The following is a 22,925-nucleotide window of genomic DNA, read 5'->3' as shown; positions in this document are numbered from 1 at the left end:
AGTGGCAGACTGGCAGACTGTGACAGAGTGGCAGACTGGCAGACTGTGACAGAGTGGCAGACTGGCAGACAGACAGACTGTGACAGAGTGGCAGACTGGCAGACAGACAGACAATGACAGAGTGGCAGACTGGCAGACAGACAGACAGTGACAGAGTGGCAGACTGGCAGACAGACAGACAGACAGACAGACAGACAGACAGACAGTGACAGAGTGGCAGACTGGCAGACAGACAGACAGTGACAGAGTGAGAGAGAGAAAGAGAGAGAGAGAGAGAGAGAGAGGAAAGAGAGAGAGAGAGAGAGAGAGAGAGAGAGAGAGAGAGAGAGAGAGAGAGAGAGAGAGAGAGAGAGAGAGAAAGAAAGAGAGAGAGAGAGGGAGAGAGAGAGAGAGAGAGAGAGGGAGAGAGAGAGAGGCAGTGAGAAAGAGAGGCAGTAAGAGAGAGAGCGAGAGAGAAGAAGTGAACATGCATTAATTAACAAAGTCATGATTTTTGTTCAGTAAATTATATTTGGACCGGTTAAATTGAGGTTTGAACCAGGGACCTATAGACTTGTGGGTAGACAGTGTAAAGGATAAGGATAATTCCAGGTCCGTTCATGAAAGTCCTTGCGGTCTTGTTTCCAATGAGGGCCTGTGAGCAATTAGGGGTTAAGAGTCTTGCTCAGGGACAAATTTCATTTCATCGACACATTTGCTGGCCTGGCCTGGAATCGTACCTGGGGCAACCAGGGCCTCTGGCTCCCTAGGTGGGCTCACTAACCACTCAGCTATGGCCACAGTACAGACTGAGCCATTGGATAGACAGAATTGGATTTCATATGTGGTAAGTTATCATACAGCATGGGTTGCTTATTATATACATACAAGCTCATAACGCGTCACATTGTAGATCGGCTGTATGTGGTTACTGTAGGTGTTGTATTAATAATTACATCTGCAAAGTAACAAGTAACTAAAGCTGTCATCTGCTGTAATTGCAGTAGAGTAGAGTAGTAAAGTAAAAGTACCTAAAAATTGTACTGTGCATGTGGCAGGTGTGATTGGTGATGAGTGAGAGGGGTGGATCCAATCCATGGGAATAGGGGGAATTCCAAATGATGATCACCTCAACGCATTGTTGGGGACAGGGATCGAACCAGCGACCTATGGATTCACAGGCTGCCTCTCTTCTCATTGAGCTAGAGATATGGCCTCCCTGATGGTGTCTGTTGACACTCTCACACTCTACTGGTGGAGCTATTGAATCGACAGCATCAGATAGTGAGAAAGGAGAATCCAACAACACAAAACAAAAGGGCAAATGAATTACGTCATACATTGAAAATAACTACTTTCAAGTATGCATTTCTCGTTATCTTTAACAATTGCACATGCATTGATACAGTCATGTTGTGTGCAATGCAATTGAGTTGAGGTCTGCATGAGGTGAGATTTGAACCAGCGACCCTGTGGTATCAAGGCAGATGATTAAGCCATTGGGCCAACAGACCCGAACTGATGAAAAAGGAGTTCACACACATGACACACTTTCACGCAAATTGCTCAGAAATGCTGGATTTAAATGTTTTTCAAACTGCTCAAAATTGCAGACAATCTAAGGGCGGAGCTTACTGGTCAAAGTGATAGATATGTTCCTCATTGATACAGTCATGTTGTGTGCAATGCAATTATAATGAAGTCTACCTGAGGTGGGATTCGAACCAGCAACCCTGTGGTTTCAAGGCAGATGATTAAGCTATCAAGCTATTGAACCTACACACCTGAACTAGTGAAAAGGGAGTTCAAACACATGACACACTTTCACGCAAATTGCTCAGAAATCCTGGATTTAAATGTTTTTCAAACTGCTCAAAATTGCAGACAATCTAAGGGCAGAGCTTACTGGTCAAAGTGATACATGTGTTCCTCATGAGTCAAGGCACATGTGTAAGCAGGTTTAACGGCTGTCGGCCAAACGAGGCATGACTTTTGCCTGTTTAAAGTTTGCATTTTCAAAAAATTGCTATAGCGCCCCCCTTTGACCAATTGGAGTAAGATTGGTTTCAGTGATACTTGGAATGACCTTCTACAATATTGCAAAGTGTCAAACAAATGCGAGTCTGCATGTATGTTTTAGGGGCAGATGAATAATTGTCATAAAACTGCAATTTTCATTGGCTTATAAAAAGCTTAACGTTTTCACTTATGGAAAATCTGCTTGCTCACGTCTGTCGGCATTGGTCATTCATTGATACAGTCATGTTGTGTGCAATGCAATTGAGTTGAGGTCTGCATGAGGTGAGATTTGAACCGGCGACCCTCTGGTATCAAGGCAGATGATTAAGCCATTGGGCCAACAGACCCGAACTGATGAAAAGGGAGTTCACACACATGACACACTTTCACGCAAATTGCTCAGAAATAGTGGATTTAAATGTTTTTCAAACTGCTCAAAATTGCAGACAATCTAAGGGCGGAGTTTACTGGTTAACAATTGCACATGTATTCATTGATACAGTCATGTTGTGTGCAATGCAATTATAATGAATTCTACATGACGTGGGATTCGAACCAGGAACCCTGTGGTTTCAAGGCAGATGATTAAGCCATTGGGCCAACAGACCTGTACTAGTGAAAAGGGAGTTTACACACATGACACACTTTCACGCAAATTGCTCAGAAATCCTTGGTTTAAATGTTTTTCAAACTGCTCAATATATTTCGGAATGGAAACTAGTGGAAAATAGTCGATCTACAAGCTCACAACGCGTTGCTATCTAAAAAGGTGTGAGATTGTAGATCGTCTATTTTCACAAGAAAGTATGTCATACATAAAAAACAACTACTCTCAAAAGCATTTCGTGTTATTGTCTAAACATTGCACATGTCTGAATTAACAGGGTCATGTTTTGTACAATGCAATTTAAATGTGAACTGTAATAAGTGGGATTCGAACCAGGGACCTTTGGCACATGAGACTCACACATACTGGTGGAGCTATCCAATACACAGCCTTAGACAGTGAAAAGGGAGAATCCAACAAAACAAAACAAAAGCGCGAATGAAGTACGTCATACATTGAAAATAACTACTTTCAAGTATTCATTTCTCGTCATCTTTAACAATTGCAGATGTATTCATTGATATAGTCATGTTGTGTGCAATGCAATTATAATTAAGACTACCTGAGGTGGGATTCGAACCGGCTACCCTATGGTTTCAAGGCAGATGATTAAGCGATCAAGCTATTGAACCAACACACCTGAACCTGTGAAAAAGGGCCTCAAACATGTATTTGACACAGTTTCATGCAAATTGCTCAGAAATCCTGGATTTAAATGTTTTTCAAACTGCTCAAAATTGCAGACAATCTAAGGGCAGAGCTTACTGGTCAAAGTGATACATGTGTTCCTCATGAGTCAAGGCACATGTGTAAGCAGGTTTAACGGCTGTCGGCCAAACGAGGCATGACTTTTGCCTGTTTAAAGTTTGCATTTTCAAAAAATTGCTATAGCGCCCCCCTTTGACCAATTGGAGTAAGATTGGTTTCAGTGATACTTGGAAGGACCCTCTACAATATTGCAAAGTGTCAAACAAATGTGAGTCTGCATGTATGTGTTAGGGGCAGATGAATAATTTAAAAAAAGCTGCAATTTTCATTGGCTTATAAAAGCTTAACGTTTTCACTTATGGAAAATCCGCTAAGTTACGTTTGTCGGCATTGGTCCAAAGTTCATGTGTATACAGTTTCGTACAGATTGCTCATAAATCCCAGGAGAAGTGATTTTTTTACTGCTTTTTACTGCTTTTCATAGAATTCGAAATGGTGGGAGATCTAAAGGTCAGAGGTCAAAAGTCAAACAGTGAAAGTTGTTAGGCATGAGGAGACGCATGTGTGTATCGAAGTTTCATGGCTGTAGGTCGAACAGGGCATGAGCTGTACCTGTTCAAAGTTGGCATTTTCAATTGAGTGCTACAGCGCCACCCTTTGGCCAATGATTGTGAGTTTCGGGTTTTCGCCGTTTGGCATAGCCCTCTACCATATTGCCGAATTTCATAAGAAGTGACCAGGCGGTTAGGCCAGAACTGGCAAAACCGGCGGAAGATCATGAATTCTTACAGATGTAATAGGGTTCGAAGCCTGATAGGCTCTCGAAACCTAAATACTGTACTGTATGCTTTGGAAAATGGTTGGCAGTAATGTAAAGTGTAACTTAAGTCATAGTTATGCAAATAAAAAATCACACCCTGTGTGAATAGAGTGGTGCCTTTGATGAGCCCCGTATTGATGTTGTCATCAATGTTTGTTTATTGGACATACACCCGGGCACACAGACAAAGTCAGATATAGGAGTGGTTGGCACCACTCAAAAATCTCTACAGTAGTATTGAAGCTTGTGCTTCTGGAAGGTAACGTATTATTTTGTTCTTGTTGCTCTGTATAAGATCGTCAACACTTACAGTACAATGTAACTTCATCCAGGGGCACTCCAGTATATAACCGGATGGTCTGTCCACCGCATAAACATAGCATCCCCAGTTCGATACCAGCGAAAGACCTGTGTTGTGTGTCGTTTCCCCTCTCTGTCCTCAGTTTCCTGACTCTATCATATAAAAAGAAAAGAAAAAACTGCGCAACTGCATCCTCATATTTCTTTTCTCCACAAAATAGGACAAGAGGAAGCATCGGGGCCCTAGTAGCCGAATCACACCCAAGTCCCGGGAATTCATCGAAACGGACTCCTCCTCTTCCTCCTCAGAATGCCAGTCAGACTCCGAGGGAGTGGTCAAGGTTCCCACCCCACCCTCGCAGATGACACGCGCTCTGACCAACACACACACAGCGACGAACGCACACCTGCACACCGCTCCCCCGTGTCCGGCCTCTGGCAGCGCGGGAGTTCTGGGAACGTTTGGAGGCAAAGGACTTCGCGTTAAAGACAGCAGCAATGTAACAGTTAATGGTAGCAACAGCAGTCATGGTAGCAACAGTTGTAGTAATAGCGGTGGTGGTAGTAGTGCAAGTAATAGCTGTAGTATAACCAACCTAAGTGGCTCTTTTGGAACTTTGGTTCCAGATCCTGGGGGGTTGGGGGGGCAGGGCAAGGATTTAGAACTCATGTTGCCGCCTTCCAACCTGGGACACGATCTGCCCCTCTCTCCCTTACGGGAATACCAAGAGGTCCAGAGCTTGTGGGTGAAAATTGAACTGAATTTAATCAGCAGGGTGCCTGGACAGGGGCTGGAGGAGAGAGGCAGGGGCGGGAAGGGAGAGATAGAGAAGGTGGTGCTGGATGAAAGAGAGAGACGTGGAGAGAGGGACAGGACGGCTGGAGGGGAGAGAGACAGGGAGAAGCAGGACGAGAGAGAGTGGCTGGGGCTGAGAGAGAGGGGCAAATCTGGCAAGGGAGAGAGGGAGAGGACGGGGATGGGAGAGAGAGACAGACAGGAAGAGAGGGAGAGGGAGAGAGCAGGGCAAGGGGAGCGGGAGAGACCAACTGAGAGGGAGAAGCAGGGGGACAGGGACGAGAAGGATCGATTGGGCGTAGTAGAGGAGAGGGACAGGACGGGGCTGAGGGAGAGAGAAAAGGCCTGTCACAGTGCTGGGGTCACGGACAACCCCCCCACGCAGGACCAGACGCCCCTCAGACCATCTGGGAGGACAGACAGAGGAGACGGCGGAGGTAAAAACAGGAGACAGACAGCTGGTAGCATGACGGTCACGACGGAAAAACACACCAGCAAAAACAAGAGGAAACACAAGGTGAGGACACAGATGCTATCTGTCCCCAGTGTTGTATTCTGTTAACTGTTAATACAATGCTAGAACTCAGAATTTTAAAAAAAACATGGATATTTTTTAGTTTTTGTTGCATTCCTAAGCCAAGAATTTGATGACCAGCGGACCGGCATGACAAAAACAAAAGAATATCCATGAATTCAAGTCTCCATGGGGTGACTAATCGATAGAAAAAAAGTCATTTTGGGGGGGGAACTATCCCTTTAACTCATTCACTGCCAGGAATTAATTAATTAATTCATTCATCCGTCTAACGTCCCCTTGCCAGCAAAAACAGCGATTTTACTGTACCTTTGAAAAATCATGGAATATTCTCCGTGACCGCCGTCCTCACAGAGATCAGCTCATTACACGCACAGGGGTCCGGTAAAATCGGGGGGGAAATAATTGCCTGCCCACGATCCTCCATTCCTGAAAAACAACAGAAAGGACTTTTGTGAATCCTTTAACATGAAAGGAGGCGTCTTTTTTTTGTTTGTGATCAAGTGACTCTTCTTCGGTGGTGCTTGGATCATTCAACAATGTAAATCTATCTGACCCTATAGGTCTGTACGAGACATTAGAAACACAGGTTGCGTATTTCCAGTCCAGTTTTATTTGATTAAGGTCCAGGAAGTTGCCTGCTTCCACACGGTGTATGTGGTGCGTTTTTCTCAAGTATGCGGGTCAAACATAGTCATAGTCATAGTTTTCATTCAAATATGATCATTCTAAGCCTCCCGTACGATAATTTAACGTTTCCCATCTGGCAACACTGCCCCCAGCAAACAAAAACCCTGGCTATAATGTCTACCAATGGTTCTCAAAGTGGGGTCCCGCAGCGATCCTTGAGCGATTACAGGCCTGTAACTCCGAGAGTGTACAAATGGTTCCATTTGTAGCGTTATGGGGGTCCTTGAAATGTAAGTTTGAGAACCACTGGTCTATACACATGTGGATGTTTGCCTTGGACTTGACTAAAAGTAGACACACGTCTGTTTTGAATGGTCTCCCTGCTGTGCCGTGCCCAGTTGGACCACGGAGAGCTGTCCGTGAATGGCAGTAAGAAGCTGAGATTGGACAAAGACTCCCTTCTCCTCCCACCATGCATCTCTCCAATCCACAACCACAAGACCGGCTCCGCAGAGTGAGTGCAGACACACACACACACACACACACACACACACACACACACACACACACACACACACACACACACACACACACACACACACACACACACACACACACACACACACGCACAGTAATGCGATCACACAAACACATGCAGACAAAGACATGTCTGCACAAATACATGCAGACAAAGACGTGGGCAACACACACACATACACAGTTCTGTCATGTACTGTACAATAGCAAAGAAATGTTCTTTCATCTGTGTGTGTGATCCTCTCTCTGAATGTCTGTCTGTCTGTCTGTCTGTCTGTCTGTCTGTCTGTCTGTCTGTCTGTCTGTCTGAATGACTGTCTATCTATCTGTCTGTCTGTCTGGCTGTCTGTCTGTCGGTCAATTTGTTGTTTTTCCAGCTCCGTCAGCAGGAAACAGTCTCGGCGGCGCAACGAAAAGCTCCTTCCTCCCCTCCTGTCCCCCCTTTCTGATGATACCCCTCGCAAGCGGAGCGCTGACTGTAGTTCCTCCTTCAGCCAGGAGGGCGGCACCACTGACATTCTAGTCTGCTCTGCCTCTTCGTTGTCGACCTCCTCCTCTTCATCACACAGACATAAGAGAGGAGAAGGGAAAGCATCGTCACACTTAAAGAATGGCAGCGTAAGGCTTCATCTAAACTTCTTCATTACGATTTGCTCGTCCAAAGTGCTGTAACTGTCTTGAAAATCTGTTAAATGGCTGTTGGACTTGATACACTGAATAGTTTTCTGGTCTCAGTAGGACACTTAACATGGTTGTGTTTACACTTATTAAGTGGACATAGTTACAGTGTGACATATTTATAGTTGTGACTGATACATTTTCATTCTTCTTCATTTGGGTATGATTTTTTGTCTTACCCTAATCTGGAGCTAGTTATTACAAAACGTCTTCGTTTTTAAACAACGGACCCACACACCACTCTGAACAATGTGTCACCGTCATATGACAGAGTTTAAATTGAAAGTCACTTTACGCAACTGGTGTCCAGTGGTGGAAAGTAGCTAAGTACTGTACTTAACTATGTAACTTTCCTCTTCTTCCCCCGGATTTGAACCCGGTTTCCTGAGCAAGTGCTGAAATGTTTACTATTGACCTAATAGAGCCTCCCTGCTTGCTCAGGGGATAAATTGAATCTTGACCATCAGGTCAAATTTGTATCAGATCCTGTGTCTAGGTTAGACATGACCTTTGACCTAGTAGAAGAGCAGGGAGACAAAATACAATCACCCCAATTGTATAAGTTATATTGTATTAACATACACTACCATATAGATTGGACACAATTACATTTGATTGATTAAAAGAAAAGTTACATAGTGCAGCTTTAAGTACACATTGGTACTTTTACTTTACTTGAATATTTACATGTTATGATATTTTATACTTCTACCCTACTACAGAGGCAAATATTGTACTTTTTACTATTTGACAGCTTTAGTTACTAGTTACTTTGCAGATTTTGATTATTAATACAAACTCTAATCCTCCCCCCCTTCAGGAGATGGATGGCCACAGTGACAAGCCCTGTGGGGACGGTTACCCTGTCAACGGACACTCGGACTCAGAGCCATGGTCTGAATCTTTGATGGACCCTGCGGGACCACGAAGACCCAAATTGTCATTCAGCAACACGTAAATATCACACATACATTCACAACACACACACACACACACACACACACACACACACACACACACACACACACACACACACACACACACACACACACAAACACAAACACACACAGCCTCGTCCACATGCACTTTTAACCAAATGAACCCCAGCGTCCCTGTGCTGGGGCGAACATTCTGTGAAATTAGCAGAATGTTACGTATTGTGAGCTTGTAGATCTTCTATTTTTCGGAGAAGACATTTGATGTAGACGGGAAAAAGGAGGGGATTAAGTAGTTATGGTATACGAAAGTAGGATTAGTACTGTGGATTTGTTTCAGCATATTAGAAAAGTTACATTTATTACAACCTCTTTTTCAGCACTGCATACGTATTAATTATTTGTAAAAAAAAGTTTTTACTTTTGTTCAACTCTAATTGGCTTGTCAAAATGAATACAAGCTATCTTGTAAGCAATATCTTACAAGCACATCCTACTGGTTAGAGTGCCCGCCCTGAGATTGGGAGGTCAGGGTTCAATCCCCCGACCGTGTCATACCAAAGACTATAAAAATTGAACCCAATGCCTCACTGCTTGGCACTCAGCATCAAGGGTTGGTTTGGGGGGTAAGTCCCTGTGACAGACTAGCGTCATGTCCAGGGGGTGTAATTGTATATCAAGCCGCCTCACACTACAGAAACAGGAGATTGCCACGCGGCTCGGGAACCGGTTCCTAAGGCTACTTACTTGCACGTTTTTTATTCCCATCAGTGTTGTGTACACATCAGTGTTGATTTTGACAGCACATTTTTATTTAGTTTTAGTCATATTTTAGTCACCTGAAACGTTTTAGTTTTTGTCTACTTTTAATCGACTAAACATCATAAGATTTTAGTCGACTAAAATGTATTTTGGCGGGCCTTGATGATGTTGTAAAGGCTGATTCTACACTTGGTTGCACGCTGAAAATAGCCGATCTACAAGCTCACAACGTGTCGCAGCGCGACGCGTTGTGAGCTTGTAGATCTGCTATTTTCAGAGTGCAACACCCGAGCGCAAACAAACATAAAACTTGTCTTTTAGTTCTACTGGATCTCTTCTCCACTAGTCCCTCACTAACATGTTAGTCTAGTTTTTATTTGTTGACGACATTGTCAATATATTTATATATTAGTAGTCTTAGTTTTAGTCATCATAGTTTAGTTTTTATTTTGTTTTTATTTCGTTTTCGTCAGTGAAAAAAGGTGGTCGACGAACATTTTTCGTCATAGTTTTAGTCAACACTGGTCCACATTGAAGACCATCACATGCAGATTGAGTGTAATTCTCTGTGCTAAGGCTTTCTGCTCTGTTCTCTCTCCAGTGTCCACAGTGCAGAGCACTACATGCAGGAGGCCAAGAGACTCAAACACAAGGCTGATGCTCTGGTAAGAACCGATCACACACAATTTTCAATTCAATTCAAAGGGCTTTATTGGCATGAGAAAACATACGTTTACATTGCCAAAGCAGAAAGCAGCACTCTTGACAAGGGTGCTTTCACACCAGGCCTGCTTGGTCCGGTTAGAATGGAACCATGGAGTGTTTACCCATCCAAGTTCAATTCATTTGGCATGTTGTGAAAGCCCCAAACCCTGGTGCAGACCAAAGAACCACAACCCCCGAGGTGGCCTTGGTTCTAAAGTGAACTCTAGTCTGGAGCGGTTCATTTCTAGTGTGAACGCTGTTCAAAGTACCATTTGCTGGAAACATTCTAATAACACTGTTTACTTTTTATTTATTTTCTCCCATGTTGATGCGTTACTTACAGCGCTTTGGCAGAGGCCATAAATGTTGTTTTGACAACGTAAAAATGAATTATTTGTGTTGCCAGGGGAAGTAGGGTTGCAATATTTGGGGAATATTCAAAGGTGGAAACTTTCCATGGTAGTTTACTCTTTAACTGCCAGTGTTTTTACGAAAAATGTCAAGCCACTGCCAGCGAATCCGAGTGATTTTACTAACCTTTGAAAAATCATAGAATATTTTACGTGATCGCCGTCCTCACGGTGATCCCCTCATTCCACGCACAGGGGTCTCGTAGAATCGGGGAAAAAAATAAATCCGATCGCGGTAATCCGTTCCATAGTTGCGGCAAGTTGAAAATAGCATGTCTCGCCAAAAATACATAGTAAAACACAGGAGCCGAGTTACAGAATATTTCCCAAATGCTTTAACCAGGGAGTGAATGGAGCAGTAAATCTTTGGATCACGTTATCTCCTGGTTCTGTGTGAAAAAAAAGATGGAGAAAAAAAATGAAAAACTCGGCCAAACTCGTCGTTGGCAGGCTGAGCCATGGCAGAATTTGACGAGTTAACTCGTCCATGTCAGTCAATGAGTTAAAGGGAAAATATGGGAATTAATAAGAATTTAATGGAAATAGAAGGAATCATTTGAGATGCAGCTCAATACTGTACAGTATATATCAATCTTAGATGTAAAGTTATGTAGCCTACTTAATAACCATTGTCATGCACAATTATGACTAAATAGTTAGCTTAACTTTGGAACAACGTTTAGCTTTGAGCTACTGAGAAACAGTATTAGAGGAGAAGATTGGAAAAGGGGAGGGGCAAAGCTACATACACTAATAGAAGCCCCACACAGGGGCCATCACAACCCTCTGGGACACACAATCGACCATATGACCAACCAACTGACAGTTGCCCGATCTCCAGAGCAGAGAGCTTTAAAAAAAGAAAAAAGGTTTGACCTGAGGGTGGCACTAGAGAACAGGTAATGGGGTCACCAAAATGAAAATAGTTCTTCCTCTGTGGAGCATTAATGTGCTCAGCAGATTTCATGGGATACAGTACCTTGTGTGTGTGCTAGTGGGAAATGTAGCCTAATGGTGGCACTACAGGAAAAGATATGGGGTCACCAAGACCAGTGGGGTTAATCAGAATGCCGTAGAATCACTCCAGAGTCTAACTTCCCATGGAAGATTTCCAGACAGTTCCTGGAAAGTTTCCGACCCTTTGCAACCCTTTGCAGGCGTCTTAATTTATTGCATCATTGCAGGTTATGCACAACTGCACATAGTGCAATAAAACTGAATAAAGAACCGAAATAATGATGGAAATAAAAATGTAGTTAAGCACTATCTCCTTCCCTCTCTTTCACTCTAATGTTAACCCTCAGCTTCTGCAGATGTTCTATACTGCACTACCACACACACATGCTGTACATGAAAAGAAGACGCCTGTTCTTGTGTCTGTGGTTGTTTGGCAAATATGGATTTAAATGTATGAATTATGAAATATTGATTTAATATTCTTCTAATATCTTGACAAAGGCTCAAATGTAAGAAGAGTGGAGTCCCCTATGCCACTTATAGTCAGGTGTTCGCTGGATGCACTAAAAAGGCTTCATTGATTTAGTCATTTTATGACTTCATGCTTACAAGAATAGAAGTAAACAACACGTTTCCCATGTGTGCCTGATTTAAACTTAATTGTGCGGCGGTGTCGCGCACCTAAAATAGCCGATCTACAAGCTCACAATGCATCACGCCATGACTGCAATTCTGAGCAGTAAGCAGCTCCACTGGGCTTTACCTATTTCAAAATATTCCAACAATATTCTCTGATATGCAGATCAAAATGTATGCTACAAACAACATAACCAGACAGGACTGAATGGTTACTGATATAGAAGGCTGTAGAGGCAGGTATTTGATTTCTCTGTCATTTTTGGATCAGTAATCAAAAGACGTTTCCAACCACAGGGCCCCCCCCCCCCCCCCCCACCCCACACACACACACACACACACACACACACACACACACACACACACACACACACACACACACACACACACACACATGCACGCACGCACTATTTAACACCCACAATGTCAACATTCCTGTCTTAACACTAAGTGAGTGTATTTGTACATGTATATCTCTTTGAATGAACAACCAGGCATATAGGTATACCTCTATGCACAGGCTATCCTGCTTGTGTGTTGGGGAGAGGAGAGGGGAGGGGAGGTGGCGGGGGGGGGGGGGTAATGTGTGTCAGTGTGGCATAAAAACACATCAAAGATGTCACTGTATAATTGATGTTATTTACTGCTCCATTAGCTTCCCAGAGAGCATGGTAGTCAAGGACCAATGTCTGCAAGATAAACAATATCAAGTAGATTATGTGATTTTTATAGCAAACAATGAAAAGCGATTTATTTATCTTGTCATCTATCTTGGTTTAAATGTTGTTTCCCCAGATCTGTCTGGGGGATTGCAGGCTTAGCAGGGGATTACTGGTAGAGGAGATTGTGCATCTTTTGCAGGGCTGTGAAGACGTTGATTCGTCCCTCACTCTCTCTCTGTCTTTGTCCCTGCAGTCGTACTCTCTCCGTCTATCTCTCTTTCTGTACATCTTCTTTCTTTCTTTCTACTTACTCATAATTATTCTTAATTGAATGAATTGTTTTGTAAAATCCCCTGACCTTGTTGGCTATTTTCACTGCTTTTTCTTGGCGAACGAACAAAGTAGGGCATTAAAGGTAGGGTAAGTGATATTTTTGGGTTAAAACAAAAAGTATTTTGTTAAAAGGTTAAAGCACTATATTCTGATAGTAATCATTGCTATAGAGTGTTTGTTCAGTAACAGGAGTCTCCCCGTCTCTCCAGCTCTTTAATAAACAGAAAATACATTTTCCGGTACAGTAGGTGTCAAACTCTCAGCCAATCAGGAGAAAGTACCCATTTTTAAGCTTCATTTTATAGTGTTCCAGTTCCTATTTTGTCTGCTCATTTCTTAGTGTCATCACTTCCAATTTCACTTGTTTAATCTATAGCCTGATTGAGTTCTCTATCCTGATTGGATAAAATTGGAAATGAAACTGAAACTGAAACGGAAAATGCATTTTCTGTTTTATAAAGAGCTGGAGAGACAAGGAGACTCCTTTTACTGAACAATCACTCTATAGCAATGAGTACTATCAGAATATAGAGCTATTTAACACTTATTTTAACCAAAGAAAATCACTTACCCTACCTTTAAGTGACAAAAAAACAAAAACATTTGAAATGGAGATACAAGGTTTCTGCCTGACAGCGACGATATTTAACTTTCATTTTATAAAGCTAAATATCGGCTATATGCACATGACCATATATGGGCATAGCGGTCAGATCTGTGGCTCTGGACAACCAGATCTCCATATATACCTGTATATGGGCCAATTGGTCGGATCGGTGGTGGCACTCCCATGGGTCGTCGTAGGCGACGTGCGTGTGGCGAGTTTGAAGTATGTCGGTCGGACGGTTCTCGAGATATGTGAGTTACAGACATACGTACAGAGATTTCACACCTTTATTGTAAGATTGTTAGCACTGTCTGCAGAGAATGTCACACCAGCGTTTCACTGCACACACTTTGAGTGAGTGACAAATAAACCTATCTCTCCTTTATTTCATCACCCATCTGCCTCCCCTATACTCATTACCTGTTCTTCATTCATTATCTCCCTCTCTCCCTCACTCTGTCCTCTGTCTCTCTTTCCCCTCCCATTCTGTCCCCCCCGGCCTGCAGATGGATAAGTTTGGTAAAGCGGTGAACTATGCAGATGGGGCACTGTCCTTCATAGAGTGTGGTAATGCCATGGAGAGAGACCCACTGGAAGCCAAATCTCCGTACACTATGTACTCTGAAACGGTTGAACTCATCAGGTATGCCACACGCTGAAAAATCCTTCATTGATATATTGATGATACTGTATATTTGAATGTATGAATTGAATAGATGATCACTAGAGGATTTCCTCTTCTGTCCTCTCCTCTCTTCCAGGTATGCAATGCGCTTGAAGAACTTTGCTAGTCATTCAGCCACTGTTCCCGAGAAGAAACTAGCTGTGCTGTGGTGAGTTGCTGTGTGTGTGTGTGTGTGTGTGTGTGTGTGTGTGTGTGTGTGTGTGTGTGTGTGTGTGTGTGTGTGTGTGTGTGTGTGTGTGTGTGTGTGTGTGTGTGTGTGTGTGTGTGTGTGTGTGTGTGTGTGTGCGTGTGTGCGTGTGCATTTACTGTTTCTCTTCACTCCCTGTCCTCCTTCTCCTGTCTGGCTGTCTGACTCTAGTTGACAATGATGTGTTGTTGCAGCCATTAAGCATCTCTATAGTGCATCCTACGAGTCAGTGTGCACACAAACATGCGCGAACACACACTAACAAAATAAAGGCTTCTTCGGTGTATGTGTAAGTTTGTGGTGTGTAGTGTATTTTTACAGTACACATACCGAGATTTTCAGGCAAGTGGCCTCCAATCCAAGACCATCAATGTCTTGTTTTGGGACAATTTGCATCCCTTAACATTGCATTGGTGATGGCCGCCCACAAGTCAAGTTTAATATAGGATAGCTGATTTTGTCCTTGAATATCTAATCACACTTAAACAGTTTGTAATTTCTTTGTATTTTTTTCATAATTGCAATGTGGCTGGTTTGATTCCAGTCAGAGACCTGTATGGCGCATCATTCCCGCTCTACCCTCAGCTTCCTCTTTCTGTACATTCTCCTATAAACTAAAAGAAAAACATGCCCATTAAATGAGAAGCCTGTCCAAAGAAAGACAATGTAACTGTTAGTTCATTGATGTCGGGTGTATGTCCAAAACTGTTCCTTTTTTATTATCATTTTTAAAACAAAAAAAGTGAAAGTAGCCGATCTACAAGCTCACAACATGTCGCATCGTTGTGAGCTTGTAGATCTGCTATTTTCCCAACTTTTGTGTGATGCTCTTGTATGATGATGTAGTAGGGCATTCATTTACAAAAAAACAATTAAATGTTTATAATATTTTTATTTTTTTTGAGCTGTGAACGTGATTTTTTCTGGCGGTTCATCTGCCTCCCCAATGGTTTTGTTCCCATAGTAACCGATGCCTGTCTCTACTGTACCTACGGATGTTCCAGCTGAAGAAAGACCACGCTGTCAAATACTCACGATCTCTCATGGACTACTTTAAGGTACACGCGCCCGCACACGCACACGCACACGCACGCACACACACACACACACACACACACACACACACACACACACACACACACACACACACACACACACACACACACACACACACACACACACACACACACACACACACACACACACACACACACACACACACAAAGGGTTCACTGCTTACTTTCTTTCCTTTCCTTTTTGGGTGCTGGACCCAAAAAACAATCAAGTGAAGAAAAAGGGAATGTCCGCTCACATTAGGCTGCTCTCTGGTCTTTTTCTTTAAATTATTTTAACCAAACAACAACTGTTCGCCCATACAGGGCTTCATCAAGTTACAGGCGTATGGCTTCACTTTCTTTCCGTCCCTCATGGCCTCTTCTGTGTACTCTATCTCTTTATCTGTAGTCCGTAAAACCTATAAAGCCAATTACCAGCCCTTAAACATAATCTGTATTCATTTGCATGGCGCCTGCGCATTAATTTTGCATGCAGTTTATAAAATGTGTTCGCTCTCTTTTCATTTTAATGTGCTAATTAGCTCCATCAATCAAGCCAGTGGGTTGTTGGGGATTTAATGTGCTTGTTTTGATTAATTCAGTTTAGTTTAATTAATTACATAGTATGTCATTATAAGAGTGAGCTGTTTGCAATGGTAGAATTGCTTTTTCGGGTCTTAGGTGTGCGTGTGTGTGTGCGTGTGCGTGTGCGTGTGCGTGTGCGTGTGCGTGTGCGTGAGCGTGTGCGTGTGCGTGAGCGTGCGTGTGCGTGTGCGTGAGCGTGAGTGTGCGCGTGCGCGTGCGTGTGCGTGTGCGTGTGCGTGCATTTATACAGTACTTGTGAGGGCCAAATATCCCCACATGTATAGTAGAATTTGAGAAATAGACATTGTGAAGACCATTTTCCTGGTCCTCATAGGAGAAATGGTTGTTTTATGGTTTCTTTATTTTAAATAGTTGTGTAATTGTCTAATGCAGGTGCTGTTAGACCAACTATTAGGTTAAATGATCTGTGTGTACAATGTTTTTAGAGATCAACTCGTGTGGAATATACTGTATGTACAGTATGGCGATAAGAACAGCCTGATGACTCTGTGGTGCATGTTACGTGCTGTAAAGCATTGGTTTTCAAAGTGGGGTCCGGGGACCCCCAGGGGTCCATGGGGGGATACCAGGGGGTCCCCAGCGAAATTAGTTGATAAAGCGTCACAATCATTTTAACCCCTTTATCCATATTCTATACTTTGGCTATTCAAAAATAGCAGTAATACAAGCTCATGAGCTTGTAGATCTGCTATTTTTGAAAAATCTTGAAAATGTGTGTAAATCTTTAAATCTTTTTTTTTTGTAAAGGCGAACATTTTTAACCCAGATCTTTGCTTCTGGGGGTCCCTGGCACAACATATTTTCAGGTGGGGGTCCGCGGCCACATACATATCAATTTGGGGGTCCTTGGCACGAAAAAGTTTGAGAACCACTGCTGTAAAGAAACGCACCTGGGGGGACAGGACTTTCTCAGTTGCAGCGCCCTCCCTTTGCAACTCACTCCCAGCCCACATCAAAGCCAACCCCCACCCTTGCCCTGTTCAAAGCCTCCCTCAAAACCCACCTTTTCAGACTGAATTTCCCCGCCTAACTCAAATCCCCCTTTCTGCCTTTACATTTTAATTCGCTTCATTTTTAGCCTTAAATAGTTTTTCTCTTAATAAAGTTGTTTTATTTGTTCTGTTGTGTAAAGCGACGTTGAGTACCAAGAAAAGCGCTATATAAATTGGATGTATTATTATTATTATTATGTATGTCATGAATTCACGTAGAGTAATATCAATTAATTATGTGGCACTTAAGAAAATGTAAACAATGTTGAGAAAGTGTGTCGCAGGCAATAAATCAATCAAGTACATCCATGTAACTTACTTTGTGAATTAATTAAGGAGCAGGGAAAATACAGAACATAAAAGATCAGCCTTGATCTTCAGTCTGTTGTTCCCTCTATCTCACTGCTCTATCTAACACAACCCTATGAAAGTGGCTCTATCTAACTGTTAGACACTATGACGGCCGCTCTATCTAACACCACCTTGGTGGTCGCTCTGTCTAACAGGTGGCCGCTCTGTCTAACACTATGACGGCCGCTCTGTCTAACACTATGACGGCCGCTCTGTCTAACACCATGATGGCCGCTCTGTCTAACACTATGACGGCCGCTCTGTCTAACACCATGATGGCCGCTCTGTCTAACACCATGACGGCCGCTCTGTCTAATACCATGGTGGCCGCTCTGTCTAACACTATGACGGCCGCTCTGTCTAACACTATGACGGCCGCTCTGTCTAACACCATGATGGCCGCTCTGTCTAACACTATGACGGCCGCTCTGTCTAATACCATGGTGGCCGCTCTGTCTAACACTATGACGGCCGCTCTGTCTAACACCATGATGGCCGCTCTGTCTAACACTATGACGGCCGCTCTGTCTAATACCATGGTGGCCGCTCTGTCTAACACTATGACGGCCGCTCTGTCTAATACCATGGTGGCCGCTCTGTCTAACACTATGACGGCCGCTCTGTCTAACACCATGGTGGCCGCTCTGTCTAATACTATGGTGGCCGTTCTGTCTAATACCATGGTGGCCGCTCTGTCTAACACCATGGTGGCCGCTCTGTCTAATACCATGGTGGCCGCTCTGTTTAAAACCTGTATCTAATACCATGACAACTACCTTATCTAATACGATGACAGCCTCTCTATCTAAAACTGTGACAGAACCACAGTCGCTCTTTCAACAGACTTCTTTTTGTGGTTGTAGAACTCAGCCAAGAGCTCCCACCAAGCACCTTCACCATGGAGAAACAATGGAAAGTAAGTACACACACACACACACACACACACACACACACACACACACACACACACACACGCAAACGCATGCACGCACGCACGCACGCACACACGCACACACACACATACACACACAAATAAATAAACATGTCTAGCAGAATTCCCTAAATGCCAGAAGTCTAATCTCTTCCTCAGCCGATGGGGGGATTCCTCTTTGGCTGGTCACACATGCAAACAGAAGCCACCCCTCATATTAACCAACTTTAACACAAATCCTGACACTCCCTTTACTTCAAAACTTGTCATGAACATGTCCCTGACCCTCTGTGTGCTCCTGTCTTTTAGGCTAAGCAGCGCACCTTCACCTCTCTGCCTCAGCCCCTCCCCTGCCGGCAGTGGGGGTGCAGGTAGTGGCTCAGGAAGCGGCCCTGCGTCGTCGTCGTCGTCGGGCAGTGTGGCCATCCCTCAGCGGATCCACCACATGGCCGCCAGTCACGTCAACATCACCAACAACATCCTGAGGAGCTATGAACACTGGGAGACTGCAGAGAGACTGGCCGCTGAAAGTCGAGGTAACGTGAACATGTGTTCACACCTCCCAACACACACGCACGCACACACGCACACACACACGCACACACACCACAGCACACATATGCATTACGATAAGATAAGCCTTTAATTCATTGTAATGTTTCTATCCTACTCCCTGTTACTCAATCTGCTCTTGTTCCTCCAAACCTTTCCATCCCCATTCCTCTCTCTCTCTCTCTCTCTTTCTCTCTCTCTCTCTCTCCTTCTCTCTCTCTCTCTCTCTCTCTCTCTCTCTCTCTCTCTCTCTCTCTCTCTCTCTCTCTCTTTTTTTCTCTTTTTCCCCCTCTCTATCTTTCTCTCTGTCTCTGTCTCCCTCTCTCTCTCTCTCTCTCTCTCTCTCTCTCTCTCTCTCTCTCTCTCTCTCTCTCTCTCTCTCTCTCTCTCTCTCTCTCTCTCTCTCTCTCTCTCTCTCTCTCTCTCTCTCTCTCTCTCTCTCTCTCGTGTGCTCCTCTATAGAGTTCTTCCAGGAGCTGGATTCAGTGATGGAGCAGTTGACTCAGCAGAGCAGCATGACTGAGCTGGTCCAGTACATTAGACAGGGACTGCACTGGCTACGGATAGAGGCCCATGTGCCATAGGCAATGGAAAACTGAAAGTGACTGGGAACCTGGAAAACTTGAACTGGGACCACAGGTTGGGATTGGAGGTAGGCTAGATATGAGCCTGGAACCTGTGATGAGACCCTAACCAAGGGGAAATGATACAATTCGCACAGAAACTGCCTCTGAGATTTCCCACTTGGGCCACTGCCCCTAATCACACCCTTATTTAACCAGGAAGTTAAAGGTATGCTTACGTAAATGTTTCAAATATGTTAGATGAAATGAGGACCACATACAATAGGGATTAAAAGTGACACTGTAGCACATGAACCTCTATATTAGTGCACTATCTATGACTGGATTTGAAGTTCTCAGAATGTGGAGAGAAATCTCAGAACGGTACCACACTGGCTATGGAGACTCATCTCCTGGGAGAATATACTGTATGTACAAATATGTGAAGAGCAATGCTGAGGGTTATATCGTTGTTCCTTTCATAGCACTGCTATGCACCATCCATGTCCAGTCCTAACAGTTTTATTCTCCAAAGGCGACCTTGGCCGGAAAATACCGGTTGCTTAAATTCGGTGCCATTCTGCATCCCCAATGAAGTTAAACAAAATGTTTAATATGAGGAATCCTAAATGGCTGCTCTAAAGGTTTCCTGTCATATTGAGTTAAAAAGTAGAGGACCGGTTGCTGTCTAATCTTTTTTTCTTTCTTCCTCATAAATGTTACAGAGACAGGCGTTGATTCTTAAAGGTGCTATGAGTGAATCGTGAATTGTTCGGTCAGTGTGTTAAACAGCTTTTTAATAAGAGCATTAACTTTTTAACAGTTGACATTGATTTAACAAAAAAATACTTATACCACCTTTAACAATGGATTTTCCTCTTTACAACGATGAAAATAGAGGACTCCTTACATGTAGGTTTCACAGTCAAATCCTCAGTGTAACTTTCATATAATTTACTGTCTATTAGTACAGCTTCTAATGCCTCTGTCAGTAATCTTTAGTGTGTTCTCAGCTGTTACCATGTCAGTCGTATCTCATCTGGGTCAGTGATCCAATGAAATAACTCCTCATACTAAATGTTTTATTTTAGGAGTTGAAATGTCTATGGCCCTGGGTTTCCCCAAAGCACTGAGATCTTAGTCCCGTGGATGTATACTGGGATTAGGATAATGATAACACTAAGGGTGAGAGAGAGTTCAATCCAGTGACTCTACTATACATCTTTTAATGTTTTCTCCAGCCCGGTAATTGTGTGCATAAATGTACAGCTTATTGTCAAGTCTATTTAAATCGTTGCCTGACTGAACAAAAATGTTGTTTGTATATTATGATGTACAGACTGTGACCCTTGAAGAGAGTGTTTTCTCTTTTTGTTTTCTCCAGTGTTTTTTAAGATGAATGAATGGTAATGGAAGCGAATGTAGCGTGCATGTATTTGCACTTACGGTATGTGTATGTGTGTGTACAGTATGTGTACACTTGTGCAGCTTTGTATGTTTGTGTCTATGCACAGTGTTTGGTTGCAATTACACAGCAAACAAAAAACTCATGTGACTTTCAAACCTCTCATGACAGATGCCATATCTTCCAAAGGAATTAGTGGTTTCATCTTGTTTAGACTCCAATACAGTACAATGTGTGCCAAGAAAACTTAACCTCTGTAAATGCAGCTCACTCAGCATGACAGTAACCCTTTTTTGACCATGTCCCCATTGATGAATGTGTATATTATGGGAGTTGATGTGAATGTGAAATGTCATTTTCACTCTGATGATGAAAAAAGCAACAACAAGTGCCTCTATTCATGTCCAGTGGGAATTGCTCTATTTATTTGAGAACAAAGAATGAATCTAAAGGATTTTTCCATACCATATTGGTATAAAGATAATTATTTTTTTTGTAAAATCATAATGTTTTCATGAGCTTTTTAACTGGTGTTGATGATAACACCAGATTTACTGGCTTTAAAGTATTACAAATGTGTGACTTAATGTCTTCTGAAATGCCTGATATACCAGGAAATTCTAAATACCATAGCATGCAATACGTGAAGTCTTCAGACAAAGAAGGATTTTTTTGTGCATAGCCATCCTACGTCATTCTGAGCATGAATTAAACTGGAATCGCTGTCCATTGTCTGGAAGATGCAAAATGTTTATAAGTAAACATTGATGGACAATAATACCAAAAGCCACTTCCTAATGAAGTGCCTTTAAAAATACCTTTTAATTACAATTCCGTTTATAAGTGATGAAGCCAAATTTGATGTTTATTGGTAAAGAAGAACCAATCAACTTCAGCAATCAACAGTCAATAAAACAAAAGGAACATAATATTCTTCTTTTTTTACTTTCTTTTGTTTTTGGGAGGGGGGGTCAGTAGTTGTAAACCCACAGTGTTACTCAGTTAATGATGTTTGATGTTGTTTGTTTTCTGAAACAGTGTTGTTACTATACAGTAGTTATTGTTAGCTTCACACAGAAGTCCTCATTTTGGGTTTTATGCAAATAAAGTCGGTCTAATGTAACTATACAACAGTGCTCCGTCAAATGTCATCATTTTGAAGACATGCCATCATGTTATGGAAAATAATATTGTCCATGCAGAGTTGGTCTGAGTCTCACCTCCCGTGTCATCTCCCTCAGCCCATCTCTCCCTGGTTTCCAAAACCAAGTTTATTACACATCATCACTAGAAACTACTATAGTAACTGCCACATTATATGGTTATTGTTAAAATTATACTTTTTTTTTATCTGCAATGTGTCAGGGTCTACACAGACACATTATTGGACAAAGATGGTCTATTAATTCGGACACATAAAATCGTATCACTTTTATTTCTCATTACTTAATCACAATATCACGTTTTTGGGAAGGTTATTTGACAGAACATATAATTTATGTTGTGATCACAATTACGGTCAGAGGTGCTTACTGTAAATCGCTCTGGATTAAGAGAGTCTGTCAAATGCCTAAATTGTAAATTAAACAAACCAGAGAGATGTAATAATCCTAAAACAGATAGTTATAGAGCTGCTAGTACGATTTGTAAAATGAAACAGAGGGTGGATATTTTCCTGCCCACTTTAGCCCTATACTTTGTCATTCGACAAATAGCATAAATAGCAGATCTACAAGCTCACAACGCATCTCATCGTGTCCAAGACGCTAGCAGCACTGGCGCCTGGTTCCAGTTTACAGCTTACTCTGGAGCTATATTCTCTGCAAATCCAAGTAAACTAGTACAGGTTGTAAGAGACAGTTTAAATACTACCCTATATTAAAATTGCTTAGAGGGTCAACCGATGGTGGGTGGGTGGACGTCACAGACGTAACGCGCAGACCTGCGAGGCGCACCGTTGCTCCGATCCGCACCAAACTTGG

At 42.8% G+C, this 22,925-nt stretch overlaps 1 protein-coding gene across 1 annotated transcript in view; it reads left to right on the top strand.

The window, feature by feature from the left end:
• aff2 (AF4/FMR2 family, member 2) overlaps positions 1-21,972 on the top strand; it is a 121,000-nt gene extending 99,028 nt beyond the window's left edge. Inside the window, exons 16-27 of the mRNA XM_084041752.1 lie at positions 4,655-5,266; positions 5,459-5,746; positions 6,793-6,908; positions 7,309-7,549; positions 8,430-8,563; positions 9,908-9,971; positions 14,123-14,259; positions 14,378-14,449; positions 15,453-15,546; positions 18,356-18,408; positions 18,733-18,959; positions 19,438-21,972. Of these exons, the coding sequence (XP_083897878.1) occupies positions 4,655-5,266; positions 5,459-5,746; positions 6,793-6,908; positions 7,309-7,549; positions 8,430-8,563; positions 9,908-9,971; positions 14,123-14,259; positions 14,378-14,449; positions 15,453-15,546; positions 18,356-18,408; positions 18,733-18,959; positions 19,438-19,559 (2,160 nt within the window). The 3' untranslated portion in view covers positions 19,560-21,972. The remainder of the gene's footprint in view (positions 1-4,654; positions 5,267-5,458; positions 5,747-6,792; positions 6,909-7,308; positions 7,550-8,429; positions 8,564-9,907; positions 9,972-14,122; positions 14,260-14,377; positions 14,450-15,452; positions 15,547-18,355; positions 18,409-18,732; positions 18,960-19,437) is intronic.
• Positions 21,973-22,925: the final 953 nt, after the last annotated feature.

The sequence above is a fragment of the Gymnoscopelus microlampas genome, assembly GCF_963454915.1.
Source record: "Gymnoscopelus microlampas genome assembly, chromosome: 18".
Lineage (NCBI taxonomy): Eukaryota > Metazoa > Chordata > Actinopteri > Myctophiformes > Myctophidae > Gymnoscopelus > Gymnoscopelus microlampas.
This window is presented reverse-complemented; position numbering and strand designations above follow the sequence as displayed.